The sequence below is a fragment of the Schistocerca piceifrons genome, chromosome 9 (assembly GCF_021461385.2).
Source record: "Schistocerca piceifrons isolate TAMUIC-IGC-003096 chromosome 9, iqSchPice1.1, whole genome shotgun sequence".
NCBI lineage: Eukaryota > Metazoa > Arthropoda > Insecta > Orthoptera > Acrididae > Schistocerca > Schistocerca piceifrons.
This window is the reverse complement of record NC_060146.1, coordinates 73,440,320-73,456,350: the sequence shown is the minus strand read 5'-3', so window position 1 is coordinate 73,456,350 and position 16,031 is coordinate 73,440,320. Positions and strand designations below refer to the sequence as shown.

The following is a 16,031-nucleotide window of genomic DNA, read 5'->3' as shown; positions in this document are numbered from 1 at the left end:
TGCTTGTAATGGCTAATGTTATGTACCCCACTTTGCTGCTGTGGTTTTTGTAGAACTTCTTCAGTAGAAACAGTAGTGAGCACAGAACAAGTGTAGGGACTGACAGCATCAATGTGTACTTAATGTACGCAAGACAAATGAGTTCCAGCATCTTTGACGTGAAAAGCTACATTTGGAGTGAGTTTTTAAAGATAATAGGCACTCTACAAAAAGATGTATAATGGGAAAGGATGTTCAAGGACTGTAACACCCTATTTATAAAGGTAGCACGTTTTCGGAGGAAAACCTCTATTGTAAGAAAATTGCACGATAAGCAGCTACTATTGTTTATAGTAAGAACGATTGTGTAATATATCTGTTCCATACTTAAATGACATCTCATAATGATGAAAGCTGCTCAATTACAGGAAGACTATCTGTGGTGGGAAAAGCATTAAAATAAACAGCAGTTGCAAATCCAGAGAGCAGCAACGCTAGGTCAGAATATTTAATGCATCATACAATAAAGTATAAATGTAGACCTTCCGGCATTTACTATTGGTGAAAATTTCTCACATTTCCCTGGTTGGTGGCAGTGTTAAAATGCTAGGACATTTCGAAGAATGCCACAGTTGCCATCTTTTGCCAAAGTATTGAGAGATTGCTGATGTCTTAATATCTATACGAGCTAATTGCACCCTCCAGGGTGAGGTTGCAGTGCCAGTGAGCCAGAGGCTGTGCTCAAACTTTGTCTGTGTATTCCTGATGCATCTTGGTGCTGGACACTGCTGGGCGCACTCCTATACTATTGCCACTAGCACAGGATTCTGCGCCGAACTCAGTTGGTACTTGTCCCTATGGACTAGATTCTTCTGAATCCTAATTCATAAGGATTACTTTGTAATGCTGTCCCAATAGCCGATTGCTCGGCAAAGTACGTCGGTGTTCTGAAAGACAAAAGTATGGTCTTCCTTTATGCTACACTCTGCTGTCACTGATTTCTCTGTGTGTCTCAGTCGAACGCACCTGATGTGCTCGTCGCAGCCTCTGGCGCACCCACTACCACACTGCTGCAACCTCACAACCATCCCCACCTGACACCAAACAGTAGTCCCTCCCTACTTGACATCAAACAGTATACTCAGCCGCTGCCAACCAGGTGGATGGAGTGCATCCCTAGCATAAATATTACAACATCTGTAATTTCTCGTCACTTCCCCAGATGACGACGAGTACGTCACTCTTCAAAATGTTGCGGTATTTCAGAACAGCTACCTGGCTGGAAACTTGAAAGCATTTCATCAACTCTAAAATAAATTGGCCACAGTTTGCAGAATCATTCAATTGATGACATAGTGACATGTTTTGTTGTAAGGGGGGGGGGGGGAGTCAAAGGGTTATTCAATTTGGCTTAATTTAAGGTTGAGAGAGTCGCCTATACTCTGACACTTCGAGAAGATATATTATTTAGGGAAGACTTGTACGTCTACTTTTCCAGAAACTTATGGCAAATTACAAGGTTTCATCTACACTAACAGAGGGAGTATCACCTGAACTAATCAATATGTGCAGTGTATTTTTGGGATGAGATTAGACTAGACAGAAATGAAATGAAGTAGTATATTAGTGTTTGGTAGAAGAAAAGTGGCACCTCTGATTAGGGATAATTATTTTGCATAACAGTTATGACACACAAGCATGCAAGCAATAGGTATTAGTGGGAATAAAGTTATTTTTATCACACTGGTGAAGCAAGTACTAAATGTACCAAAGCTGAATTTTTAGTAAGTAGATAGCTATCATGAACAGTTTTATCTTTGACTGCTTAAGCCACATGGGCCGGTAGTTGTCTTTTTTGGTTAACACTGATATTTTGATGTTAGATAAAAAGCAAATTTAATAACATTTTGATTATATGAATTAAAATTCCTTACTATAAATAAATGTAATTTAAAATAAAACAAAAGTATTAAAACAGAAAGACTGAATATCCAAGAACCAAGTTTCTACATTCGTGAAATGATGTTAATTAAATGCAAGACAATGATTCTCATAAATGAATCTCTGATGAAGAATCTCCTACCACATTTTATTTGCTTTCACTTAAATATCAATATTAATTTCTATATAGAAAAAAATCAAATGCTTTTTTTCAAGCTAAGTTGGTTAACTTTTAAAAAAATGTTGTGTACAGAGAAATAAAGCGAGATGTGGCATTTTAATAACAAGTTTGCAGAAATTGAAATATTGTTGCTGCTTGGTTGAATAATATCATAGGTGTGTGCGATACAAATAAAATAACATGTTACTTCTGCATTGATGATTAAGGAGAAAAATAGGCAGCAATCCTTAATAACAACCGGTGTTTTGGTCTCTCAACTTATTTCTCCAAGGAACCAAAGAAAAATATTTAGAACAGTAGTGATGTTTAATTTTTGACCTACATTCACTTACCGAACAAATCGACAAAGCATAGTCCTCGTGGCTTGTCGGGTTAAGTCGCATAATTTAGTTTTCAATTAGTCACAGAACAACGGAAATTAGCACCGGTGAGGCAAGCAACAACGCTAGTTCCACTCTCAATGGTAACCTGCATCATTGAAACAAATGATATTTCATAGGTTGTGTGTTACCATTTTGAAGAGATGAATGATGTCTGCATCTTTGTGATTAAACGAGTCACAAAATTTTCTTTGGTCTTTGTTTCATACATCTCTTGTCACTATTCATCAAGCTGAAGAAAGACCACAAATATCCAAGAAGACACAAGTTATTTACAGTGGAAAAGTTAGACACCTCCTCCTGTGTAACTCCACAAACCATTGTACCCGTGAGTAGGATTTCTTCCTGTTTCACACTAGCATGGGGGCACAGGAGGGGTGATTTCTTAAACAACTCTGTGCAGCCCATAATTAGTCAAACCTTGTCTTCTACAATAACAATATGTAGGGGGGTTGTATAGTTATCACTTAAAGGTGGTTCTCAAAACTCTAGAAGTGGGTTTACACGGGATAGTTTGTGTCTACCTTCAAGCATCTGCCTGTGCAGTTTTTTCAAATCTCTGACACTTTCCTGTGAGTGGGAAAAGAAACACCTGTGACCATTTTTGTTGCTTTTACTTTTATACATTCGATATAAATACCCCTGTAAGTCCTGCATGGTATGTGTTGCGCACACTTCAGCTATATTTCCTTCTCATCCCATCCATTAAGTCTCCCATGCCCCCTGTCCGGACAACTTTTCCAAAATCTACCTCTTTTCTTAAATCTCTCCAGTCCTTTTCCTTCCCCTTCAAACCTACTGCCTGAAGAAGGAGCCACTAGCTCTGAAAGCTTGCCTAATTATACCCTCCTTTTATGTGTGTGTTCTGCTGCCACTTGTTGAGTAAATTTTTTGTCTTTCCAATTACATTACACTTTAGTTTGGGTCGCACCAGTGCTTTGCAAGCTATAAATGTAATAAATGCAATTGTATATTTCTAATCATATTTCCTTTCACAAAACAACAAAGTTTCTTATATACACATACAATACATGTCTGCACTCGCCGTTGCTTCCAAACACACCTGTACTGTACAACTGTGTTCAATGAATGGAAGATGCTGCATTAAGAAAAGTCATAACTTACTTCACTAGCAAAGATCACGCAGTAAGACAAACGAACAAATTATCTGAAATAATCAACAGGAAAATGAGACAATATTATTCATATTTCAGTGCTTCGCACGAAATCTGGAAAGTGTACGCACCGTCATAGAGCAGATGTCACACTGGGTATCGGTGCATTTCTTCTTGAGGTCATCTGGCAGTGACATCCTTTCAACCGAAGAGCCTCCAGCGGCACCTTAGACATACGACAGAAAGTATTGCAGGTGAACACTTCTGCTCCCCACTCAAACACAGACTGGGTATCACAGAAGTGGCTTACATAAACAGCCAACAATTCTTTTTTTTTACTGCCTTACTAAAATGAACTGTGTGTGGCAGGAGGAGACAATGCAACATGGTGTAATCGCTTAAAAGGCAGCATCAGGGAGAAGACAGTAGTCAAGGCATTTAGCTGTTCCATGGATAGCCCTCAATGACAGGAAATGTGGCCAAGGAAAACCTGGAAACAGGACATCTACTGAAGGAAACCCCCAGAATTATACTCTTTAAAGGTTTATGGCACCTTACTGTTAGGATCAGTACTAAGAGACCTAAATTAGTACCAAAATTTATAAAATATTACACACAAGCTGTTATAAGACAACAATAAATAATACAAATATTTTATCAAAAGTAAAAAAAAAAATAAAAGAATCCTTGCTTATATGGTTTACTTGACTGCATGACAGAAGCCCTGCCATCAGTACATACTGCATCTTTACATGAATTTCACTCTTTCCAATATTGTTTTCGTTCTACAAACACAACTTCAAACCCTCCAACCATGCGAAATGCATGCTGAGTAAAATCAAAGCTCAATTAGAATCATTGAACACAAGCAATTTACAGCATTTTTCTTGCATGCATTTTATTTGCTGTAAAAGCAAAGAAACAAAGCTTTATGGTCAAAATAATGTGTGAATGTCAATACAAATATTATTACTCAAGTGCAATTTTTGGAATCTGCACATCAGCTGTCAATCATTATTCAAGTTTGCAAAATCATTTTAAGAAAACTCTTTTTGACACTGGCAAAAATATGCTTAAACACGTTCTTTAACAACTGTTAGGTTTCCACTACAACTGCTACAATAATTAACTCTGTGCACCATCAACTGCCTAGGGCAAAAAGTTTAAAAGACAGAGAGAGACAAAGTGAAAAATAAAAATATCGCAGGCATCAAAAATTAACATAATCTCCAAAAGAGGTGGTGCCACTCACTCACCGGGAGGCTGGCCAAGGGGAGGGCACCTGTCAGGAGGCGGAGGCCGAGGGCCGGGAGCCGCCCGCGGGGGCGGAGGGGGCGGTCTCACCAGCAACAGCTGCCGCAGCACGGGCGGCGGCACCCCGCAGCGTGCAGCGTATCCCCTGCACGCAGGAGGTGGGGGCGGAGGGGGAGGTCGTGAAAGGAAGGCTGCGGCAGCAGCTGCGGCCCTCGCAGCACCGGATGAGGGTGGTGGAGGGGGTGGTGGGGCAGGAGGCAGCAGGCCGAAAGGGGGTGGCGGGGGAGGCCGCATAGGTGGCAGAGGTGGGCCATAGCGCGGTGGTGGGGGCGGCGGGTAGCGGCCGGCTGGTGGGCCACTGATCCCGGGCTGGCCAGGCGGGGGTGGCGGAGGTGGCGCCGGAGGCATCGGACGAGGCGGGCCGTAGCCACTTCCGCCACCGGGAGGCATCCTCGGTCCCATGTCATGCCCCTGCCTTGGTCGAGGTGCCTGACGCATATCTGAGCCCTGAAAGAAAAGCAAACAAAATCTCCGTCACAAAAGCATCTCTGTCACAGAAAGCAACTGTTAGATGCCCGGAGAGGCATTCACAATGTAAGCATATCAGTGCTATGATAACAGCAGATACAGTCACACTGTGAGTGTGCATCTGGAGACCTTCAGCAGACAACTTGCTATGTAACATATTCGCATCACCTGACGATCTTTCGGTTCTATGTCGAAAATGGCAATGATATCTTTTGTATCACCTAAGGATGAGAAACACAACAAAATATTTTACAAGGCAGTCACTGTATTTCCCATTAGGGAAAACTTTTTTTTGACAGTGGCAAAAATATGCTTAAACACGTTCTTTCCCATTAGGGAAATACAGTGCCATACACCCAGGTGGTCGTTTCTGATATTTTCCCATCTCAACAATTTTTTACATTATTAGTGGAACAAACAATTGCATATGTGAGCCAGTTAATGGAAGGAACATGGTTGGGGCAATTAAATAGGTTCTCAAGTGAAGGGACACAGATTAGCGTGAAATGAAAGTAGTTCTGCACCAGTTGCTGTACACGAAACATAAGAATATTGGATTAAAGGTTCTTTTTATACTGTTACGACAATCTGTTACAAGCAGGAATATTTTTCACCTTTCACACAGCTCACAGAAATATAATCACCAGGTCTACAAAAGCAACCAGTTGCACACTATTTCAACAGCATCATGATACCTGTTCTTTGACTGGTACTGCCTTTTGTTATCAGTTTCTAGAATTATTCTTAAAGAAACATTAGCCAATGTAACAACTGCCGTCCTGAATGGCTGAGCCAACATGATCACACTAACATAATTTCGTGCAAGTACTTGTTGGGTTCTGCAGTTTGCCGTAATACTGCTACAAATACATCATGTTTGTTGATGTCAGCAAGAAATTTTGGGAACTTGAAAGGAAGAAATTACACAATAACTCACCTCGCACTTCCTTCTTGGGAGGATAACTGTCCTTTCTGTCATTATTATTTCAAAATATATAAGCCACCACAGTAAAAAAGTAAATATGAATAATAAATATTGACATTTGATCCCTTTTCATATGCATTACTCTTTAAGATACATCAATTACATATGTGCAAGTAACACTTTAAATAATGGCATAAATGGCTGCTTTCTTAGGCCTGATATTCTTCTGAGTGGCCGGACTCCAAAGTGTTAACTGCACTACTCACTTCTCTATGTCCAATCCATCTTTAGTTCCCACTCTGTGCTCATAATCTCTGGACTGAAATGACTGAGTGTTTTTTTTTGTCTCCGATGCCTCCCACTGCGTCTGTCTCTCCTCCTCGGAACACAACAGTCCCTTTCTTATCCTGGGGTTAATATGACATTCCCTTCCTTTCTAACATTCTCCAACCTATCCCTCATCCACCTCCACAGCTAAGTGGTCAGCGTGACCACTACATGGATGATTAATTGAGATGGGTTATGGGACCAAACAGCAAGGTCATCAGTCCCGTTCTGAAATTAGTCACACAAGAAAGAGGGTCTGCTAAATGTGGATGGATCCAGTCAGGGGAGTCAAATTACAAAATAAGGAAGATTAAACAGACATAATGAAAGGCAAAAAAGCTGAGACCAAATCTAAAATCTGGAGAAAATGGGGGCAATCTTTCCATGGAAACATGGTCATGGGGTCCCAGACCGAGAAGACTGAAAAAGAGGTCCCAACCACAACTACCTTGCCCCTGCTCCAAGACTAAAGTACAACCTTATATCTGGAAATAAAAACCACTTTCACGGAGGAAAGTGAGGACCAGTTCAAACATCCGTGAATCGTCTCCTAACACTAAATTCAAGGAATCAGGATGACTATACTTAGCATGAAGGGCAAAAAGAAGGAGACATTCCACCAATATGTGGGATACCATCAGTCTGGCTCCACAACCACATCTTGGGAATGGGGGTCATTAAGTAGGAGGAAACAACGAGTGAGCCTTGTATGACCAATATGTAGATGGCATAAAACAGTGGACTCCTTCCGAGAGGAGTGGAAGGAAGAGCGCCAAACTGCAGTAGACTTCTTGATTGTGCCGAGTTTATTACTATGAGCAGTAGCGCACCAGATGTCATTCCATTTTTGGGCGACGAGAGATTTGACATAGATCTGCATATCCGCAGCCGATATCATGAAAGGAAATGAAGGGTACGTACCTGCTTTTCTAGCCAAACGGTCAGCCAGTTGATTCCCTGGGATGTCCACTTGACTTGGGACCCAGAGGAAGACAATGAAACAGGCAGCATGACCAAGGGAAGAGAGAAGATTGTGGAAAACAGAGACCAAAGGGTGAAGAGAGTAGCATCGGTCGTTAGCCTGCAGGCTGCTCATTGAATCTGAACAAATTAAACAACCGTGGAGGGAGGCCTGAGAAACAGAAAGGAGAGCTCTGCGAGTGGCTAGAAGCTCTGCTGTGAACACACTACATGATCCAGGCAATAAATGGTGTTCGAAGCTAGTAGGAAATGTGGAAGCATATCCCACTTTATCGACTGTCTTAGAACCATCAGTGTAAAAGATAGTGGCACCTTACTATGCAAGGATGGCACATACAAGACGCTGGAAAACCATAAGGGCAACAGAGATCTTAGGACCCTAGAATAAATCAGTCCTAATCCATGGTTAGGCACCATCCAAGGGAGGTATGGGAGGAAAGACACGGGGTGCATTCCAGTGAGTGGAGATGGAGATCCCTACAGTGGGAAGTAAGATGCATGTCAACTGGCAATCCCACTCATGGGCAGGTTTCGGGGGGGAGGCATCCCTCATTGCCAAAGAGCACAGGATACATGGGATGATCAGGGAATTGGCGAATGGCAATTGAGTAAGTAACTAGGAGTTGGCCCCATTATATGTGTAGAGGGGGAACCACTGCTTCTGTGAGGAGACTATCAACAGAACTAGTGCAAAAGGCACCAATTAGCGGACACCTCACTGTGGTGAACAGGGTCAAGCAGTTTCAAAGTAGAAAGAGCTACTAAGCCATAAACCTGACCACCACAATTTGGTCTGGATAAGGCCAGAGTGCCGGCCGGAGTCGCCGAGCGGTTCTAGGCGCTGCAGTCTGGAACCGCGCAACCGCTACGGTCGCAGGTTCGAATCCTGTCTTGGGTATGGATGTGTGTGATGTCCTTAGGTTAGTTAGATTTAAGTAGTTCTAAGTTCTAGGGGAATGATGGCCTCAGAATTTAAGTCCCATAGTGCTCAGAGCCATTTGAACCATTTTTGAAGACCAGAGTATGGTAAAGATGGAGAAGAGTGGTACGGTCTGCACCCCAAGATGTGTGGCCAGGAGGCAGAGTGCATTAGGCATATGCATGCACGTAGTCTTTAGGTGACAATATGGGGCAGCCATGTCAGCTTTTTATCAAAAATAAGGCCCAAGAAATGAGACCTTGCTACAACATTGACGAGCTGGTCATCTAAATAAAGTTCTGGATCACAGTGTACTGTAGGTCGACGACAAAAATGCAGAATCCGCATTTTGGAGGGAGAAAACTGGAAGCCATGGGAACTGGTCCATGCAGAGGCCCATTGGATGGCGCCTTGGAGCTGGTGCTCAGCAGGAGCTACCAAGTGGGAGCTGCACGAGATGCAAAAATCGTCGATGTACAACCAGAGGCCCAACAGAGGTCACAAGCCGATTGATGGCAATGAGGAAGAGTGTGTCACTTAGCACAGAATCCTATAGGATACCATTTTTCTGAATCCGAGGGGCGCTGATTGAAGTGCCAACTTGAACCCGGAAGGGCCAGTGAGATAAAAACTCGCAGATAAAAATCTGAAGCGACCACAGAAGTCCCAGTCATGGAAGGTAACTAAAATGTGATAGTGCCAAGTCATTTTGTATGCCTTATGAATGTCGAAGACTGCGATAAGGTGCTGGCAATGAGTAAAAGCCTGTCGGATGGCTGTTTCCAATATGAGTAAAAGGTCTAGTACCTTCCGCCGTGGAAGTCTAACACGCGGCAGAACAAATGGACGTGGTCAGCCCATAGAGGGCTCCGCCTCCGCAGCGGCTATTCCGCGCAGCAGCTCTCGCGCAGCGAGGGCGCCACTGCTAAGCCACGTGCAGACAGCGGTCAATAGCCGCTCCCTCTGGTTTCGTATATAGGGACCCGCTCTGCCCTGGTCAAGCCAGTCTGGTACTCGCTCTGGATTTTGTTTCTCTCTCGGCGGTACTGTGTTCTGGTCATTGCTCGTTGTTGGCGTTTGCCTGGCTCTGGTTCCGAGTGGATTTGCGTTTGGTGTTTGATGTTGTGGTTTCCACAGGCCTCCGTTGTTTGTCTCTTCCTCGTTGTGTCGCTCATAGTCGGTCGTGGTCAATCGTCGTCAGTTGTCGTTGGTCTGTCGTCCGACTCGTCCAGTGTTTGCCCGGTGGTGCATGCTCCGCCGCCGCCGGCTTGCTCGCCTGGTGGCTCCAATCTGCGGCCCGGGGCGTTCCCGCTGTTGGTTGTGGTTACTACAAAAGGTCAGTTGGAGATCGTTCTGCCTGAAAGCCACACTGATACAGGGACAAAAGGCCCGAGATTCGAGTACCCAACATTATCTGAAGCTAACCATCCTCTCACGCAGTTTACATAGTACATTCATCAGGATAGCTGGGTGGTAACTGTCGAGAGATGTTGGGTCCTTCCCACCCTTAAGGACGGGGATAACTATTCTGTCTCACCACTGTGACAGAAAAGCACCTGTGAGCCAAATGCGGTTGAAGTCCCTGAGATGTTGCCTCTGGGGAACCTCCAAGTGTTGGATCATCTGGTTGTGGATGGAATCCAGGCCTGGGGCCGTGTCTCGTGAAGCGGTAAGAGCCTGTACCAATTCCCATTCAGTGAATGGTTCATTATAGAGCTCAGCATGGTGTGGGATGAAACAGAGAGGGCTCTGTTCAACTCAACAATTGGCCCTGCTGAATGCCCAACATTGGGGCCGGTCTGCTTGGCGGCAGCAGGGGAATGATAGAATCACCGGAAAGTGATGACTGTCACAAAGGTCATCATGTGGGTTGGGGAAACATCATTGAGGAGGCACAAATCAAGGTCCTTAATAAGTCGGTCAGTTAGGAGACTCCTACCCATTGAAGTGACACTCCCCCACAATGGGTGGTGGACACTGAAGGCCCCTATGAGGAAAAACAAGGGCGGGAGTTACTGGATTAAGATAGACAGTGCAACATAAGGAAGTGACCTACCTAGAGGGAGGTAGACATTCCAATTGGTGAGTGCTGGAGTCATTTGCACTCAAAATACTATTTCTTCCAGGTTGGTATGTAGTGGGATCCAGTCACTAATAACATCGGAGCGAACCAGAGTGCAGACCCCACCAGATGCTATGCCGGGGCCGGCACAGTTCTGAAAAAATGCCTGATAACCACCGAATGTTGGAGAGTGGTCATCAGGGAAATGCATTTCTTGAGGAACAACACATAATGCAGAATAGGAGACATGACGTTTCATTTCCGGAAGGTGACAATAGTATCCGTTGCAATTCCACTGGATCCTCATGTGGTGAGAGATCAGGTTAGACATAAAGAAGGATGAGGACATTTCACTCAGTCTGTAGTCATTACTGACCAGGATGGGGTGACATCCATAAATAAGACGTCAGACTCAGGTTGTGAGGGGGGAAATGGCAGCTCTGGGATCTCGGGGAGGGGGGGGGGGGGGGGGAGTGGTAGCCTTGTCTTGGGACTTACGTTTCTCCTCCTCCTCCTCCTCCTCCTATTTCAGAGGTGGAGGAGGGCAGGGAAGGGAGTACAAGCATCTGAAAGATCTGGAACCGAAAGAGGGCAACCTTGAGGCACACAAATGGTATGTCTTGTGGCTGAATCTGGTTGGAGTCCTCTGACCTGAGAGACACCGGGGAAAGGGGTCCCCAGGAGGGAGCCCTAACACCGGCAGGTGCTGTAGAATGGGGGCACTTCTTTGGCCGTGGAGGAGGAGCAGCTCCCAGATGGGAGGTCATGGGAACGAGGTTGGGGTAAGGAAGAGGTAGGAGGAGGAAATAAAGTAACAGTGGCAAACATTGAAGAATCTGACACTGGATGGAATCTCTCATATTTTTGGCGAGCCTCAGCATAAGACAAGTGATCAAGGGAATTTTATTCTTGCATCTTCTTCTCTCTCTCTTGTAAGCCGGTCAATCTGGTGAGTGAGGGGAGTGGCCTTCAGCACAACTGAGACATGCACATGGTGGAACACAGAGGCTTCCCTCATGGAGTGGAGGAAGTCTTGTTCAACAGGCAGCCTGACCACATCTTTCTACAAGACTCCACTTCACCTTGGCAGTGAATGTGTCCCCATCTGTCCTAGTACAGACGAGGCAGTGGGGAAAGTGTTTCATCCCAAGACAGCAAGCCTGGCCTTCCTCCCATGGTGTAGCCAAGGAAGGGAAGGTTGACAGCTCATATGAAGAGACGGCTGTATGAGAATGGCCAGATTTCTTCAGCTTGATACACTTCATGTGCCAAGCTTCCGCCCTGATACCACCCACTCTGAGCAGAGGCTCTCCCCATGGGCACCACCCAGCCACAGCTAGGGCTGTCTGGCATGCTCCAAGGAGACAAACAACCACTCCTCGGCATACATGGGGAAGGAACAGTTCAGCTATCAGTAGTGTGATCCATGTTGTCAAGAGGGGAAGGAAGGGGGGGAGAGGAACCCACACCATTGATGCTAGGGAGGACATTCTTCCCCAAATAGCAAGCATTACAGGAAACCAGGTGGATAGCCAGGTTGATATAAATCAGAAAACCACGAGGGGGGAAGGAGGGGGTAACGGGGAAGGAGTGAGGATAGGGAGGGAGAGCAGGGTGAAGGAAATACAGCCAGGGAAGGGAGAATTGCAAGCATTACAGGAAACCAGGTGGATAGCCAGGTTGATATAAATCAGAAAACCACGAGGGGGGAAGGAGGGGGTAACGGGGAAGGAGTGAGGATAAGGAGGGAGAGCAGGGTGAAGGAAATACAGCCAGGGAAGGAAGAATTGGCTGCAATAGCTCGGGGCCCCACGTGCGCCACTCGTGAACTCATGAAAGAACTGTGAGCCCCTGAGGGGGGCTCCTTATGTGGAGGATATGGGTTGAATTCCTGATAAGGCATGGGTTTTTTCCTCACTGGGAGGATTGGGACAGTGTGCACTCATCTTTGTGACACTAGCTGACTGGTGACGTGCTGATCACGTGTCTCACAATCACAGATTAGACTGATCCTCGTACTGTCTTGTAGGCAGCAGTCACCCAGCCGGGACAGCCCTAGGCCTAATTCTTGAGTGAAGTTTACAATTTTTTAACATTATCTTTCAGTCTTCTAGAATGACATTATTTCTTTTCTATAATGTTACCTTATTGTTGTTGTTGTGGCCTTCAGTCCTGAGACTGGTGTGATGCAGCTCTCCATGCTACTCTATCCTGTGAAAGCTTCTTCATCTCCCAGTACTTACTGCAACCTACATCCTTCTGAATCTGCTTAATGTATTCATTTCTTGGTCTCCCTATACGATTTTTACCCTCCACGTTGCCCTCCAATGCAAAATGTTGTTTATAACTCAGCTAGACCTCCAGAATAGAAGTAATGTGTATAAACAGTGTCAACCTACAATTAAAATGGGAAGTAACTCACAGGTGAATTGTGAGGTAGGCTCCCATTAGTGGCTCCGGGCTGTTGTGGCCTCTGGGGCTGTGGGTGTGTGTGTGGCGGCTGTGGTTTCTGTTGTTGATGCTGCGCCTGCTGCTGTGGCGGAGGTGGAGGGGGTGGCGGCGGCGGAGGAGGTGGTGGAGGCTGTGATGGTTGTTGTGGCTTCTGCAGCTGCTGGTGCTGCTGGAGCTGTGGTTTCTGTTGTGGCTGCTGTTGCTGCTGCTTCTGCTGAGGCTGCATTTGTTTCTGCTGCAGCTGGGCCTGTTGTGGCTGGATTTGCTTCTGTTGTTGGGGTTGCTTTGGCTGCTGCTGTGGTGGTGGTGGATGTTGTTGTTGTTGCTGCTGCTGTTGTTGGTGCTTTTGCTGTTGCTGCTGCTGTTGCTGTTTTTGATTATGTTGCTCCATGGGAGAGCACGATGGAATGGGAGGACCATCAGACGTGCCTGATGCTGTTGAGACAGTCATCACTTTACTGCTACCTGGAACAAAGATTTAGTCTGATGCAGGATGATTCTCTCTCTCTCTCTCTCTCTCTCTCTCTCTCTCTCTCTCTCTCTCTCTCTCTCTCTCTCACACACACACACACACACACACACACACACACACACAAACACTCACTCACTCACTCACTCACTCACTCAAATTGCGCCTGTCAACAAATCCACATCTCGGGGAAAAAGAACACCCAAGCTTTCAGGCTGAAGATTTTAGTGTTTTGCAGTGTGGCTGGCTCACCATATTTATTCTGTGGATCAGGAAGCTGCAGTTATTTGATGTAGCATTTTCATTATTTTCAGTGTTTTCTCTTTTTTATTTCAATTTTTAAACCTGACTACATGCATGATATTGTGTGTGTGTGTGTGTGTGAGAGAGAGAGAGAGAGAGAGAGAGAGAGAGAGAGAGAGAGAGAGAGAGAGAGCTTTGTATCTTTCATCACTATAGATTTGTGGAGATTTATTATTAACAATAATATTTTGTGATTCAAGCAATTGTTACAGGTGTACAAGGTGTGATTCAGAAGTTTCAAGACTGATTCATTTCTGAATTGGGGAGCGCGCGCAGACCGGTTCCAAAGGGTGGGGGAAGTAGTGGGGGGTCTCAGGGAATAAACTGACACTGTGGCAGTTGTCTCCAGAAACCTGGAGAGTGCGCATCACTTGCAGCATTAGTGCTTGTCATTGACCTCGGTCAAAAAGTGGGAGAGGCGAAAATGGAGCAGCACTTTGAGCAGCATTATGCGATTAAGTTTTGCGTGCGACTGAACAAAACTGCCACGGAGACTCTCAGTATAATTCAAGAGGCCTTTAAGGAAGAAGCCATGTCCCGTGCAATGGTTTTCATGTGGCACAAACGTTTCAAAGATGGCCGTGGGAATGTTGAAGACGACAACCACTCTGGGAGGCCATCATCAAGCCAAATGGATCAAAATGTGGAGAGAGTGCGGGAACTTTTAAACAATGACCTTCGTCTTAGTACTAGATTAATTGCCAATGAACTGGGACTTAGAGTACGGTGTGGAGGATTGTGATGGAGAATTTGATGATGCGAAAAGTGTGTGCCAAACTGGTGCTGAATGTTTTGTCGATGGATCATAAGAAACGCCGCACGACTGTGTGCCAGGAAATGCTCCAACGGTTGACTGTTGGTCCGAACCTTCTGGAGAAAGCGGTTACTAGTGATGAGACCTGGGTCTACAAACACGATCCTCAGTTGAAGCATCGAAGCTCAGAATGGCACACTGCTTCCTCGCTGAAGCCCAAGAAAGCTCACATGAGCAAGTTGTGTGTGAAGTGCATCTGATTGTCTTTTTTTTTCCTTGATGGTAAAGGAGTGATTCACAAGGAGTTTGTTGCTCGTGGACATACTCGGGAGACTTTTACACTGGGGTGCTCCGCCACTTGAGGGATTGAGTTCGCCGCGTCCACACGGAGATCAAGGGCGACTGGATTCTCCACCATGACAACGTGCCTGCTCACACGTCATGCGCAGGCGCCGAAGTTTTGGTCAAGTTCAATGTGACAACATTGCCACAGCCACCCTACAGCCCCAACTTGGCTCCAAGTGACTTTTTCCTCTTCCCCTAAACCAAGACAGGCCTAAAAGGGAAGCAATTCGACTCCATCAATGCCATCCAGCAGGCTTCGACGAGAGCCCTTGACAGCATGACACTCGAGGCCTTTCAGAAGGGCTACGAACAGTGGAAGATGCACTGGCAGTGCTATGTTGATGCTGAAGGATTATATTTTGAAGAATTTTAGTCCACTGTACTTAAATATCCAATAAATTTCTAGTTTCGAGTTAAGTCTTGAAACTTTTGAATCACACCCTGTAAATATTCTTGACGGACTTTCAGTACTTTAATGTATACACTGTACAGTTATGAACATGAATTCTATAATTTATTTTCATTGTAATACAGATAATTACTTTACACTTAGTCTCAGGGGAAAAAAAATCTCTGCTGTGCGAGGAAGATTGTGGAATGCTTCATAAGCAATGTGCACCTCCCATCTTTTGTATGCACAATAGACAGTGCAGCTGACAAATGGGAAGGGGTTTAGAAGCCTACTGAGACAGTCCAGGTCAAAGTGTTGATCTGTTTAACTCAGCCAATATTCTTGTTAAAGTACTCAAAATCATAATTTGACTGAAAGTTCTGTAAACACAGTCTTCTGTGCAAACATCAAAGCAATTGTGACTGTTACACTGGAGTTGGGCATGTATTTAGAGGTACATATGTCCAAAAAGCATTCCCAGGCCATCAATAATATAAGTACAAAACTAACTTCCCATAAATCCACTGCCAAAGTGAATCTGTACAATTTTGACAACAGTTTTCCATTTTTAATAATACGTAAATCTGATCTAGACGTGACATGCATTCATTTAAATAGCTCACTTTGTTTTTTAACCTACATTCCCTAACATGAACCTGTGTACATTCATTAAACTGTGTTGCATTGTTCGCTACAGAGAAGCTGAAGTAAAATTTAAACACTACT

At 44.8% G+C, this 16,031-nt stretch overlaps 1 protein-coding gene across 1 annotated transcript in view; it reads right to left on the bottom strand.

The window, feature by feature from the left end:
- The window catches only part of LOC124717123 (formin-like protein 20), a 100,322-nt gene that overhangs the window by 51,886 nt on the left and 32,405 nt on the right, over positions 1 to 16,031 (bottom strand). Inside the window, exons 3-5 of the mRNA XM_047243855.1 lie at positions 13,015 to 13,508; positions 4,853 to 5,357; positions 3,728 to 3,822 (exon numbers count right to left, since the gene is read on the bottom strand). Coding sequence (XP_047099811.1) covers positions 3,728 to 3,822; positions 4,853 to 5,357; positions 13,015 to 13,494 — 1,080 coding nt within the window. The 5' untranslated portion in view covers positions 13,495 to 13,508. The remainder of the gene's footprint in view (positions 1 to 3,727; positions 3,823 to 4,852; positions 5,358 to 13,014; positions 13,509 to 16,031) is intronic.